Genomic DNA, 14,023 nt, shown 5'->3' with positions numbered 1-14,023 from the left:
ATGGTAGACGTTCAATTCCCCACTGCCTTTTACAGTGTGGTCCACTTGATAGCTAGATCTGTCTTATTTTTCACCTCAAGCCTTAATACGAGTTCGCCAAATAGATGGATAGTTTGGATATAATACATACCTTATAATGGGACCCATAAAAATCGATAGAGATTACAATAGAAAAAAAAAAAAGGAAAAAACAAAAAACAAAAACGAAGCTAGCGAGTTGGGGTTGACCGGGTCAGAGAAAAAAAAAAAATGCAATGACACTTCGATGGCATCGACTGGGTCAAAGCCTGGCTTATCGCTACGGATTATAACCATAGCCATAACTGTAGTGCTATGCACTTTTTTCTCTTTTTTATTTTTATTTTTTATATGGAGAACTTTTTCCCTCTTACATTTTTCTATAATACATAATTATGTAAATATGTCAATATAAGTATATAAAAATATTTTTCTATCTTTTAATTCATTTCTTTGTCTATTTATTTAACAAGCATATCTCCTAAACTAGAATGATTTACTTAAGTTACCATGTATGATTTTGGGGTAGGAGATGCTAATTTAGTCAACCAACCTAGTTATTTTCCAAGATTCCATAGGGTTGATGGTCGAAAATCTTATTTCATTCAGTTCATGGTCAATTTCACTCACTTCGCGGTCAGGTTGGTTCGGGTTGAAAGTCGGGTGGGTTGGTTCGGGTTGGTGCTCAACCCTAACCCAACCCAAGTTTCCTATACCTAAACCTTGACCCAACCCAACCCAATCTTGGGTTGGGAATTCTCAACCCAAGCCCAACCCAAGAGGGCTCGACGGGTTGATTGGGTTGGTCGGGTGTATACGTGCTAATATTTTTGTTATTACATTAGTTTATTATATTTCAATATAAGACTTATTTTTTGTATCTATGCTTTTATTAATTATATACGTGATTATTCATCATAAAGAACTTCATTTTTTTCTTTTAAAAACCAAGCTAAAATATGGGACTACTCCTTTAAAAAGTCATGTAGCATAGCACGCAATCTATTTTGGAGAAAGAAATTCGGCATATTTTGTTAGCGTGAGTCCTTGGAAATGACGTGGACAAATGAGACCCGACATCACTAGTGTACCTTCTACATAAACAATCCACACTCAATTATAATTTTCTAAGTAACTAATATATTGATCAGGTTTGAGTTGGGTCGGGCAACTTGAGACCTCAACCCAAGCCCAACCTAAGTTTTATCGGGTTGGTGTTTGTATAGCCCAAGCTTGAGATCGGACCTGATATATCCTGCCCGAGCCCAACCTAATGTCGGGTCGGTCACGGGTCGGTCGGGTTGAACCCGCCCAACTTTCAGCCGTACATGAACTTGAGTGGAGGAAATTAGAAAATCAGCGGGGCAAATTAGGAAATCAGCGGGGCAAACTAAAAAATTAGCGGGGTAAACTAGAAAATCAGCGGGGCAAACTAGAAAATCAGAGAGGCAAACTAGGAATTCAGCGGGGCAAACTAGAAAATCAGCAGGGCAAACTAGAAAATCAGCGGGAGAAACTAGAAAATCAGCGGGGCAAACATGAATTTGAGCTGGGCAAACTAGAAAATCGGCGGGGCAAACTAGAATATCAGCGGGGCAAACTAAGAAATCAGCGAGGCAAACTAGAAAATCAGCTGGGCAAACTAGGAAATCGGTGGGGCAAACATGAAATTCAGCGGGGCAAACTAGACAATTAGCGGGGCAAACTTAACAAATAATTTTATGGCTTGAGCCAATAAATCTAAACATATCCAATGTTCAAATAGACCACACTCATTTTCATATTTGCCCTGCTCATTTTCATGTTTGCTCCGCTCTTTTTCATGCTTGCCCTGCTCTTTTTTATATTTGCCCTGCACTTTTTCATGCTTGCCCCGCTCATAATTCAGTTTGTCCCGCTGTTTTTCTAGTTTGTCCCGCTATTTTTCTAATTTGCCCCGCTCATAATTCAGTTTGCCCCTCTCATAATTCAGTTTTCTCCGCTGTTTTTCTAATTTGCCCCGCTCATAATTCAGTTTCCTCCGTTGGTTTTCTAGTTTGCCCCGCTCATAATTCAGTTTGCCCTACTCATACTTAAGTTTGCCCCGCTGTTTTCTAGTTTGCCCCGCTCATATTTCAGTTTGCCTCGCTATTTTTTAAGTTTGCCTCGCTCATATTTCAGTTTACCCCGCTATTTTTCTAGTTTGCCCCGCTCATATTTCAGTTTGCCCCGCTCGAGTGGTAGACTCTTAGGAGTTTCAACACCCGGTCAAGCCCTCGAGTATCCGTACGTGGTGAAATTCCACTAGTGTGAGTGTGTGGGGGTATGTGTTCATATTTCTCCTACTAAATTTCATGTTTCCCTCGATCAAATTTTTAATTTGCCCTACTCAATGTTTTCTCAAAGTGATCGTTTTTTATATATCTGTAACACCCTGGAAATCGGGGGTCGTGCATACACTCGACTCCCGAGTTCCCGGGGTCACTTATAACTGGTTTTCATTAATATGCGCTTAAATCAAGTTTAAATGCGCAGCTTAGAGTTACCTGGAACATCGAACATAACCACAACTAGTCTACTGAAATGAAAAGAGATAAATATATATATATATATATATATATATGCACATGCCCAAAAGAATATATAAGGGTCGCCAAAGGCGTTGCCCAACAAAATTACAAAAATATATTAAAAAAAGGATGATAAGCTGAGTTCACCACTCAGCGATCCACAATAGGCTGCTTATCTATGACGAACCGCCCATCAATTGGAAGTAGAACAGCTCGTCCTCCTCGAACTCATCGCTACCTGCAACTACTAAAGAGTCTGGTTGGTGTTTTAAAACACCGTCCCAGAGTGGGAGTGAGTGATCAACTTAGTGAGTGCTATTAGCCTTAAGTCGCAATAAGCATCAATTATAATAAGAATTTAATGAAAAGCAATCAATCATAAACATCTATCTAGTCTTGTTAATGTACATGGATGCAGGATGATATGATGTATGCCCTCACCACAACGCTTCCTCGTGCGATAACATCTAACGATCGCCAATGCAACACTCCCTCAGTGCGACCTCGACTGCCGAGTCGCCAACCTAGCTAATGCCATGCAATGATGATGTTAACCAGGTTCTTAGTTAAGTCCATTCATTTAGCAGATTTGGGAATCTGATACACCCCACATATCAAATGCCCTGAACTAATTGCGAGGTCAAGACCCCCAATGTGTGAGGCTGAGACCCCGCGATCCTTGACCCCGTCGGGTTTCTCCCATCCCCGACTTCAAGCACATGGGGGTGCTGAATGTGGGGTCGCTCGCGGTCACTACGGGGAGGCGCGTCACCCCAGCGTAGGCCGACAGCTCGGACATAGTGTCCCATTCCACCATGCCCGGCTCATGAGACTGTGGATCAATATTCCATCCGGTATCAGTAGGCTACAATGGTGGTAGGGTGTTCCAGTTTCCATACATATGTGAGCAAACAAGGTTAACAACTGGGTGGGTCAGCCAGTGAACTAAACCGCACGAGCCGAGGCAAGTATGTGGCGGAACGACATCGGGTACAAACGACTCATGTGGCCTAACTACTGCCGCCCACACGTACTCGCCCAAACCCATGGGTTTAGCCTTAAGGTGGTCCTACCAACGGAACCACCTTCGCTCTCCTCATGTTCCTGACCAACCCAAGGGTAGGAATAGTGACTCATAGCATGCCAACTACCAATGTAACATCAAGCATATTCAACACCATGTTCTCATATTGCTCAACATACAATTCAAATTTCTCTAACAAGCAACTATTAATATCATGAATAAAGTATAGGTGTATGGTGTGGGTTAGTGAGGAAGTTAACACTTCCTCCATGTTGAGAAATCATATGTACAAGAGCAATAAATCATACACAAGATGAAGCAACACATATGAGAAGAAGAAATCAACCATACATGAGCATGTAATTATCCATACACTAGATTATGAGAGAGGCAAGATTAACATCAAAGAGAAATAAACATACAATTCATACAATTCCAACAATATGTCATTCCTACGTTTTTCTAGATTCTTCCATACAACACACCAAGCAAACAAAATCATTAAACTCCAACTATAATTGGTGTTAGGCCACCTAAGGATAATAGTCCGCACCTTAAGAGGAGATTTCCATTCTTTGAGATCTTAAGGTTTGGGGATTTAGGTAAAACCACTATTTCCTAAATCAAAATCAAGAAAGACAACATTAATGCCTAGAAATCTACACTATGTTGCTCTATTGAAGGAAAAATATACCATACTTACCTTCGCTTCTTGGCATGGGTGGGTTTGATGGAGGTTTCCTTGAAGAATGGGTAGAGAGTTGCAAGGTTGTGCTTCCTTGGGCCCCACCTCCTGCCACATACTCCTTTCCTTTCTTCTTCCTCTCTCTTTCTCCTCCTTTCTCCTCTTTCTCTTCTCCCTTTTCTCTCTTCTCTCCTTCCTTCTCTAGGGCAAATTCGTATGGGGAGAGGGGTGCCCCAAATGAGGCCCTTTTATAATGCTAGATTTGGTGCAAATGGCCCCAAGTGCTAGGTTTTTACTATACTAGACCTATGAGAGGGTCTTTCTAAGCTCTAGGGCCCACTATGGGGTGTACAAGTCAATATACACCGTAGGATAGTTAGCCCTAATGATGATCTACGTATGGATATGATCGGCCCGCCATTTGGATGCGCCGATCGACAGATATGATGAGAAGTCTGTTCAACGGTCGCCAATGGTCGATCGGGGCCGCGGCTATACGGATATGAGCAGGGAAATATCCTCACTCTATGTGTGAAGTTTGGTCGCAAATCGACGGTCCGAAATCCTCAACTTTGCATAAGAGTGGATGACTCAATTCACTTAAGTTCCAACTCCTTCCTTTAGGGTATTTGCACTTCTTATGCACTCGTCCTTCAGCTCAAGTTGACTAGTTCTGGACCATACCCAGGTCCGATTCCCGCGATGGACGTCAAGCCCAATGAGACGGACATTATTCTATAGTTTTGGAACTAGTGGTCCACCAACGAGCGGTCTAAAGCTTGTTTAAAAAATTGGGATATTTCTAGTGGCCCTCTGGCCATGAAACTTATAGGATAGATGCTCCATGGCCCGTTGAAGAGCCATGCAAATTTTGGAGACGATCGGATATGGGGTTTGGTCGCACGGTTCTGATTTACGATCAACGGTCACCATGCTACGATCGGGGCTCAGACTTTGTGGGCGGGCCCAGGAAATCACATTAGACCTCTACCGTAAATTTGGAAGGAATTTGACGGCTGATACACCCAGAATCCCCGCTCCATTGACAAGTGCCAGATTTTCATAATAGCCTTGGGTGAGTTGCATTTGGCAAGTGCCACGAGAACAGCTTGGATAATTCAGTTCTGGGTGTCCACTGGGTTTGTGGCCCGCGATGGACCATAAGCCCAGTGAGATCTATGGTTTCCTAAATTTTTATAATTTTCTGACCTTCCCATGTCGTGGTATAGCCCGCACGAGCTACTGCCAAGTGTAAATAGTCATTTGGCTTGACGACCTGCACTTGGCCCAATCACAACCCGACTGGTCTACTCTAATGGGCTAATCCTAACTTAATTTAGTTGTGGCACCAAACCATGAGTAGTTTAAATGAATGGTCCTGCGGCAAATCCTACGTGGACGCCTCAGTACACTGTTTTGGTTGGACGGGACATTACACTACACCTGATGTTCAAGTGATCGGGGTGGATTCATTGGCTTCCTATGACTGATTAATCGGACAGGTACGGTTCTTTACTGGTACCACCCCTGTATACACTAATATTGAATGCTAATGGTTATTAAGTAGTATTTAGGTTAATTAATTTTTTTTTAAAAATGATGAATTTTTGGAAATCCAAAATAGTGAAAATCCAAGATGTTACAATATCGCAATAGAGAATTCCATCGTTTATAGTTGAAGAGAAGAGTCAAAAGAGATTTTCCAATCCGATGGAATATTAAAAAATAACTAGGTTGGTTGGCTAAATTAGCTTCTCCTACCCCAAAATCATATGTGGTAAGTAAATCATTCTAATTTATGAGATATGCTTGTTAAATAAATAGACAAAGAAATGAATTAAAAGTTAGAAAAATATTTTTATATACTTGTATATACATATTTACATAATTATGTATTAGAGAAAAATGTAAGGGGGAAGAAGTTCTCCATGTAAAAAATAAAAATATAAAAAATGATATAAGACAAAAAATGAGACAAATCTAAAAAAATGAATTAACTACTCTCATTATGAGATAAGACAAAAAATTAGACAAATCTAAAAAAACAAGTGGGCAAGACAACAGACCCGGTCGACCCCAACTAGCTGATCCAGTTTATCAGGTCCCTGGACCAAGGTACCTATGGCTACGGATTCGCGGTACCTATGGCTACGGTTATAACCCGTAGCCATAGAGGCCACGAAATCCGTAGCCATAGATTGACTTGCTTAAAAATAAAACCAGCGAGTTGGGGTCGACCGGGTCATAGCTGGGCCTATAGCTACGAATTATAACTGTAGTCATAACTGTAGTGCTATCCACTTTTTTCTCTTTTTTATTTTTATTTTTCACATGGAGAACTTTTTCCCCCTTACATTTTTCTATAATACATAATTATATAAAAATATTTTTCTATCTTTTAATTCATTTCTTTGTCTATTTATTTAACAAGCATATCTCCTAAATTAGAATGATTTACTTAACTTACCACATAAGATTTTGGGGGTAGGAGTAGCTAATTTAGCCAACCAACCTAGTTATTTTTCAAGATTCCATCGGGTTGATGGTCGAAAATCCATTTCATTCAGATTGTGGTCAATTTCAATCACTTCGCGGTTAAACTGAAAATTTGGTGGGGCAAACATGAACTTGAGCGAGGCAAACATGAAATTGAGCGGGGCAAACTAGACATTCGACCGGGCAAACATGAAATTAAGCAGGGCAAACATGAAATTAGGGCTGAAAGTCGGGCGGGTTAGTTCGGGTTGGTGCTCAACCTTAACCCAACCCAAGGTTCCTATACCTAAATCAGCGGGGCAAACTAGAATATCAGCGGGGGATATTAGAAAATCAACGTGGCAAACTAGAAAATCAGCGGGGCAAGCATGAAAATCAGCGGGGGAAATATGAAAATCAGCGGGACAAATTAGAAAATCAGCGGGGGGAAACTAGAAAATCATCGAGGTAAACTAGAATATCAGCGGGGGATACTAGAAAATCAACGGGGCAAACTACAAAATCAGCGGGGGAAACTGAAAAATCATCGGGGCAAACTACAAAATCAGCGGGGCAAACTACAAAATCAGCAAAGCAAACAGTGATTTTGATGGGGACATGTAACTAGGTATGAATCATACATATCTAGAGAATGTCATTGAAAATTCTTAATATGTTATTTTCTTTCCAACTAAAGGGCCGCAATCATTGGCAGATGAGATGACGAACAATGATTTTGATGGGGATATGTGCCGGGTGTCAAGAAATCGAGGGGTTCGTTTGTGAGATGGCTACCACTATACTCGGTTTGAATTGTAAAAGTATAAATATAAAACAGCAGGGCAAACTAGAAAATCAGCAGGCCAATCTCAAGCATTGAGTTCTATGTACATTGAATTTGATCGACGAGCATAGCGAGGCAAACGGAAAATATAATGGGACAAATTATAAAGTTCATTTCATCATCCACAAAATTTACAAAGTATGTTATACATCATAACTTACAATTCTGACGAATAGACAAACAATTTTCAAAGTATGCTATCCACCAAAATTACAAAGTATGCTATACTAGAAAAACAGCGGGGCAAACTAGAGAAACAACGGGGCAAACTGAATTATGAGCGGGGCAAACTAGAAAAACAGCGGGGCAAACTGAAATATAAGTGGGGTTTGTTGGGAATGCTGTTGTAACAGCTTGTGCAAGTGCAAAGGTGGTGGATTTGAATAAGGAGTCTTTGGAATTTTCTGTTGAGAAGGTGAAAGAAGCAATAGAGATGGTGACAGATGAGTATGTGAAATCAGTAGTGGATTGGTTAGAGGTTTATAGAGGGGTCCCTTCCATTTTAGATGAGAATTTTTATGTGTCAGCTTGGTGGAAGCTGCCCTTCCATGAGTTGGATTTTGGGTATGGGAGGCCCACTTATGGTGGCCCAGTTGTGAGTGGAATCGATGAGTTTGTGATATTGCTCTCTGATGGTATTGGGCTGAGGAGAGGTGGAGGTGACAATGTATAGATGGCCTTAGAACAAGAGAAGATGGAGAAATTCATGATGCATGTGTTCGAGATGTAGTCCTTTCCTTATATATTAAATGTTGGTATACACGTGAAATAGGTAGTGTCCTTTTCATGTGTATGAGTTGTACTGTAGTGAAAAGAGTACAAACTATAGTGTTTGACTATCCACTTTGTTGGTGTCCTTGTACAATGGTTTGATTACATTGGTCAACATCTTTGTACAGAATGCATAGTTTTTAATTTTCACAAGTGGGAGACATTTTTGGGTGATGCAGAACAATTCATTGGTCGGTTGACTTCCACTGAGGATGTATCAAGGCACAAAGTGACATATATTCACTATAAAAGAATAAAATTACAGGATATAGAGATTACCCTATTCGAACAAGTTTTGAATCACCTAAGCTATAAGCTTAAAACCCTACGAACGAATTAGAAAGCTCTTGATACCCCATATTCTTGATTACACCCATATATATATACATGGCATCTAGGTGAATCACAATCGAAATAGGAAATAAATCTCGCATGATCGTTCGATGAAACATTCAATGACACTTCGATGGCATCGAACATCTTCGATGTTATCAAATTAACCAAAATGTTCTAGCGACTAAACATGTATTTTTCAAATTTTCTCGATGGGACTTTGATGTCATCGACGGTTCGTCGATGGCATTGAACCTTTTTTAATAGCTTTGAGTAGGACACCAAAAGTGTCCAGTAACAAATTGTGAGATTTCCGTATTTTAGTAAGTATTGCACTAAAAAAGAAGAGAAAATGGGCTTTATTGTTACACACTGTCAGCATGGCGATTCATATGTAGGTGTAACAATTATATATGACACAGGCAAATAGCAAAATTATGTTTGTAAAAATGACGATTCATATGCTTGACCTACTCATTTTCATACTTGACCTACTCATTTTCATGCTTGCTTCGCTGATTTTCATGTTTGCCGCGCTGATTTTCTAGTTTGCCCCGCTCATATTTCAGTTTGCCCCGCTGATTTTCTAGTTTGCCCTGCTCATTTTCATGCTTGACCCGCTCATTTTCATGTTTCCCCCACTGATTTTCTAGTTTTCCCCGCTCATTTTCATGTTTTCCTCACTGATTTTCTTGTTTCCGCCGCTCATTTTCATTTTTCCCCGCTAAATTTCTAGTTTGCCCCGCTCATATTTCAGTTTGCCCCGCTGTTTTTCTAGTTTGTCCCGCTCATATTTCAGTTTGCCCTGCTGTTTTTTTAGTTTGCCCCGCTCATACTTCAGTTTGCCCTGCTGTTTTTCTAGTTTGTCTCACTGTTTTTCTAGTTTGCCCCGCTCATATTTCAGTTTGCCCCGCTCATTTTCATGCTTGCCCTGCTAATTTTCATGGGTGATTTCATCATGTATAAACTACATAGTTTCCTTGTTTGGATGAAACTTTTGTTTTGGAGTTTTTGGGGTCTGAATCTTTCTTTCTGCTCTCAATTGAAATAGGGTTTGAGAACATAAAAAATGACGCGTTCACAGCTTTTACTCGTAATCTTCATATGGTTAACTCTACTTGATAATCTCATAATCACTTTCATGACAAACTACATAAATAATTGTGTTCTTTAATTTTCTTCATTGCTTTCACATTTTTAATTAACCGTATGATTGTGAGTTCATAATGGTTTCCTACCTATTCAAATAAACATGAAAATCAAAGCCAACAGTAAAACTTGGAGAGGAATGATATGATCGTTGACAAGATAATATGAATAGTACTCTAGGGTCTTGAGTTTATTCAACTGTGATGCATGGTTTGGTGATCCAGGCCAGTCGTCTAATGGGTCGCACCATGAACTAAATTTTTCTCAAAATTTTTCCTGTAAGTAAATCATTCTAGTTTAGGATTCTTACTCTTGCTCAGGTGGTAGACTCTTATGAGTTTCAACACCCGGTCAAGCATTCGAGCATCCATACATGGTGAAATTCCACTAGTGTGAGTGCATGGGGGTGTGTGTGGATGTGTAAAAAAAAAAAAGAAAAAAAAAACATTCTAGTTTTGGAAATATGCTTGTTAAATAAATAGACAAAGAAATGAATTAAAAGATAGAAAAATATTTTTATATACTTATATATACATATTTACATAATTATGTAATAGAGAAAAATGTAAGGGAGAAAAAGTTCTTCATGTAAAAAATAAAATAAAATAAAAATAAAAATAAAAAAGAGAAAAAGGTGCATAGCATTACAGCTATAGCTACGGTTATAATCCGTAGCCATAGCCCAGCTCTGACAGGGTCAACCGGGTTGGGACCCGGTCGACCCCAACTCACTGGTTCCTTTTTTTTTTTTTTTTTTCTTTCTTCCCCATTTTAATCCCCACCGATTTTTGTGGGTCCCATTATGAGGTATGTGTTATATCCAAACCGTCCATCTATTTGGAGAACTCGTATTAATGCTTGAGATGAAAAATAAGACAAATCTAGCTATCAAGTGGACCACACTGTAAATGGCAGTGGGTAATTGAACGTCTACCATTGAAACCCATTTAGGGGTTACGAAAGTTTTGGATCATTATGAAATTTGTTTTTCCTCTTCATCCAGGTCTTTGTGACCCTATGAATGAACTTAGACGGGGAGGATTTCTCACAAACATCACATTGGGCCCCACCTGAGTTCCCATCGCCCGGACTGTCCATCAGCGCTCGTCTCTGCACGCCAGCCAGTGGAAGACGGGTATTTTCGTCCTCAAACTCGGTGGCCGTACGAGGAGGTCCAAGTGCGTATTCAAAGTTTGTATTGCATCCCAAAAACCACTAGATAAAAGGTGGGGTCCACAGTCGTAAATTTCTCTAAAAGACGCGAGGAATTATCGGAAACGGATTGGCCACTCCCCTGACACTGGTGGCTGGTGGTCGGTGCTACGTGGGCCCCACCATGATATATGATTTTCATCCATGCTGTCCATATTTTTTTACAGATAATTTTACAATATGAGTCCAAAAATTAGGTATATCCAAATCCCAAGTGGACCACGTTACAGGAAACAATGTTGAATGAGGGTTGACCATTAAAAACATTTGGGGGGCCATAAAAGTTTTCGATCAACCTGATCTTTGTTTTTTTATCTTCATCTGGGCCTGTATGACCTAATCAACAGATTGGATGTAAAATAAACAGTATAGTGGGCCTTAGCAGGATTTTAATGGTGGATATCCAATCACTATTGTTTTCATGTGGTGAGGTCCACCTGAGATTTCTATCCATTTCGTTTTTGTCATAAAGCTATATAATTATCTTTAAAAATGGATGAACAGAATGGATGAAATACAAACATCATGGTGGGGCCCAAAGAGCACCGACCATCCGCCACGGAACTGGTGGCAGGGGGAGTAGCCAATCCGTTTCCGGAATTATCCTCGTCTGCTCGCACACGGTTCCGTACATGTGGGACCCACTGTTAGGTGATCTACATCATTGATTTGAAAGGAACTATCAAAAGATCTCATTGGATGTGGACCAATGTTGTAATTTCCCCCTTAACCATCCTTTTATTAGCCCACATATCGAAGGGCTGAGATACTCAATCCAAAATCCACGGATGTCAACAGCCTAATGGTTTGGATTAAAACCAACTTTCCTCGACCCCATGAAATCGGATTACGTACTGAGTTACTCAGTACGCGCTTATCGTACTGAGTAAACTCAGTTGGGCCTACTGTCAATTTATGTGGTTTACCTACACCTTCCATCCGCATCTCATTTTAGGCGTTAATCCCAAAATTGAAGCTTATATAAATCTCAAGTGAGCCATGGAAATAATGATTTACACCGTTGAAACCTTTCTGTGCTTTAAAAAAAAAAAAAATAAATAAAAATTTATAGATCATTACTTAAAACCTCCTTTCCAACTGTCCAAGATATGGTGGAAGCGGATTGGCTGGTATACCACACACCACCAATATGGCTGATGTGTTGACGTCACCTAGTCTGTGGGTTTCATCATGACGTATGTGTTATATCCAAACCATCCGTCCATTTGGCGAGCTCGAAGTAACGTTTGAACCGAAAAATAAAACAGATCCAAATATCAATTGGACCACACTGGAAAACGTAGTAGGGGATTGAACGTATACCATTGAAACCATTTTAGGGATCACAGAAGCTTTGGATCAATATGATATTTGTTTTTCCTCTTCATCCAAGTACATGTTACCTTATGAACAGTTTGGATGGAGAATAAACGTTATTTTGGGCCCTACAAAATTTTAAAGGTGAGAATCATTGTCCCACTTCTATTTGTGTTGTGGTCCAATTGAGATTTGAATATGACTCATTTTTGAGGTCATGATATAAATTGATCTTCTCAAATGGATGAACGGTGTAGATATAATAAATACATCATTGTGTGGCCCATGTAACTTCCATCTCATTGAACTGTTTATACAACTCGGAGTTCGAGGAGCGTCAGCGCACGTCTTCGCACGACACGTACACACATCAGCAATATTGGTGGTGTGTGGTACACCAGCCAATCCGCTTCCAGATAAGGTTATGAAGGGTCAGTTGTTGCAATCTCAGGAAAGTGGCACATCCTAAAAGAGGCCCACTTATCTAACGGTCTATATCCATTTGCATGTGCACCAATCCCAACGTTTGTACGGACCATATAGTTTACTGAATGCAACCACATCTGCATCTAAGATTTGTGCTTCATTAATCAAACTAAACAAATCCAGGATGTATCATTATACCAACTAATCAAAACCCAAATTCCATTACATCCCTATATTCACATTTCTGTTTAAGATCATAGATAGAGATATATCGCAATCCGACCATCCAAACAGGCCAAAATCAATAGAAAATCATGCTTAGACACTTGAATTAGAATATCAAGTCATCATAGTTTGAAACTCATTGAAATCAAGCACCCCATTGCCGTCGAGATCGAACGCACGTATCATGGCCACACATTCATCATACGTCTTATGATCACCGAGACGATCTAACATCCGTTGCAATCCATTGGGCGTTATACACCCAGACCCCTTCTCTATCTCAAACATCTCAAATGCCCGCCTCAGATCATCATCCCCACTGTCCCTTTCCAACAACTGCACGAAATCCTGAAAATCCAACAAGCGATCACCGTCCGTATCATGGTCCCCAATCACTGCATCAGCCTCATCTTGTGAGATGTTCTCCCCCATCCCAGCAAAGAACGATATCAATTCCTCGCTCGAGATCTTCCCATCACCATTGCTGTCGAAGTAGCGAAAAGCTTCACGGAGCTGGTGGGCCCTACTGTTATCATACGGTGGGGATCGAGATATAGGTGGGCCATGCGATGATGATCGAGATATAGGTGGGCCATGCGTATCAGATCGACGGTGATGGCGAGGGAGGCTTAGCTTAAAGCTCTTGCTAGTGAACCATTTGGATGCCATGAGTAAATATGTTGCAAGAAACATGCATGGTAGACGGTCCAATATATATAAAGTACGGACGAGGGTATTTTGGTAAATAAATTTTAAGTAAATGCATGGAAGCTGCTTAGAAAGAGAGACTACGTGGGAATTTAGTAACAGAAAGAGTTTGATACTCTGGGAAAGTGTGATGGATGATACACAGGCACTTTAAACTTGCATGCTTGGAATATAAGTAATTCAAATTAAACTGTTCAAATTATGGTCCCATATTATATGTCTCATCAACTGAAAAGTAGATTATCTTTTTTTTATCAAATTTGTGGATATTTATTGGACGGCTAGAA

At 40.1% G+C, this 14,023-nt stretch overlaps 1 protein-coding gene across 1 annotated transcript; it reads right to left on the bottom strand.

Moving 5' to 3' along the window:
• Positions 1-12,983: 12,983 nt before the first annotated feature.
• LOC131218235 (probable calcium-binding protein CML41) lies at positions 12,984-13,702 on the bottom strand. The gene is made up of 2 exons (XM_058212913.1): positions 13,616-13,702; positions 12,984-13,585 (listed from the first exon to the last, which is right to left on the bottom strand). Exons 1-2 carry the CDS (start codon positions 13,695-13,697, stop codon positions 13,143-13,145), a joined length of 525 nt encoding a protein of 174 aa, XP_058068896.1. The 5' UTR covers positions 13,698-13,702; the 3' UTR covers positions 12,984-13,142.
• Positions 13,703-14,023: the final 321 nt, after the last annotated feature.

Source organism: Magnolia sinica, chromosome 11 (assembly GCF_029962835.1).
Source record: "Magnolia sinica isolate HGM2019 chromosome 11, MsV1, whole genome shotgun sequence".
NCBI classification, from domain to species: Eukaryota; Viridiplantae; Streptophyta; class Magnoliopsida; order Magnoliales; family Magnoliaceae; genus Magnolia; species Magnolia sinica.
Note: the sequence above shows the minus strand (reverse complement) of the source record. Positions and strands in the feature narration are given on the sequence as shown.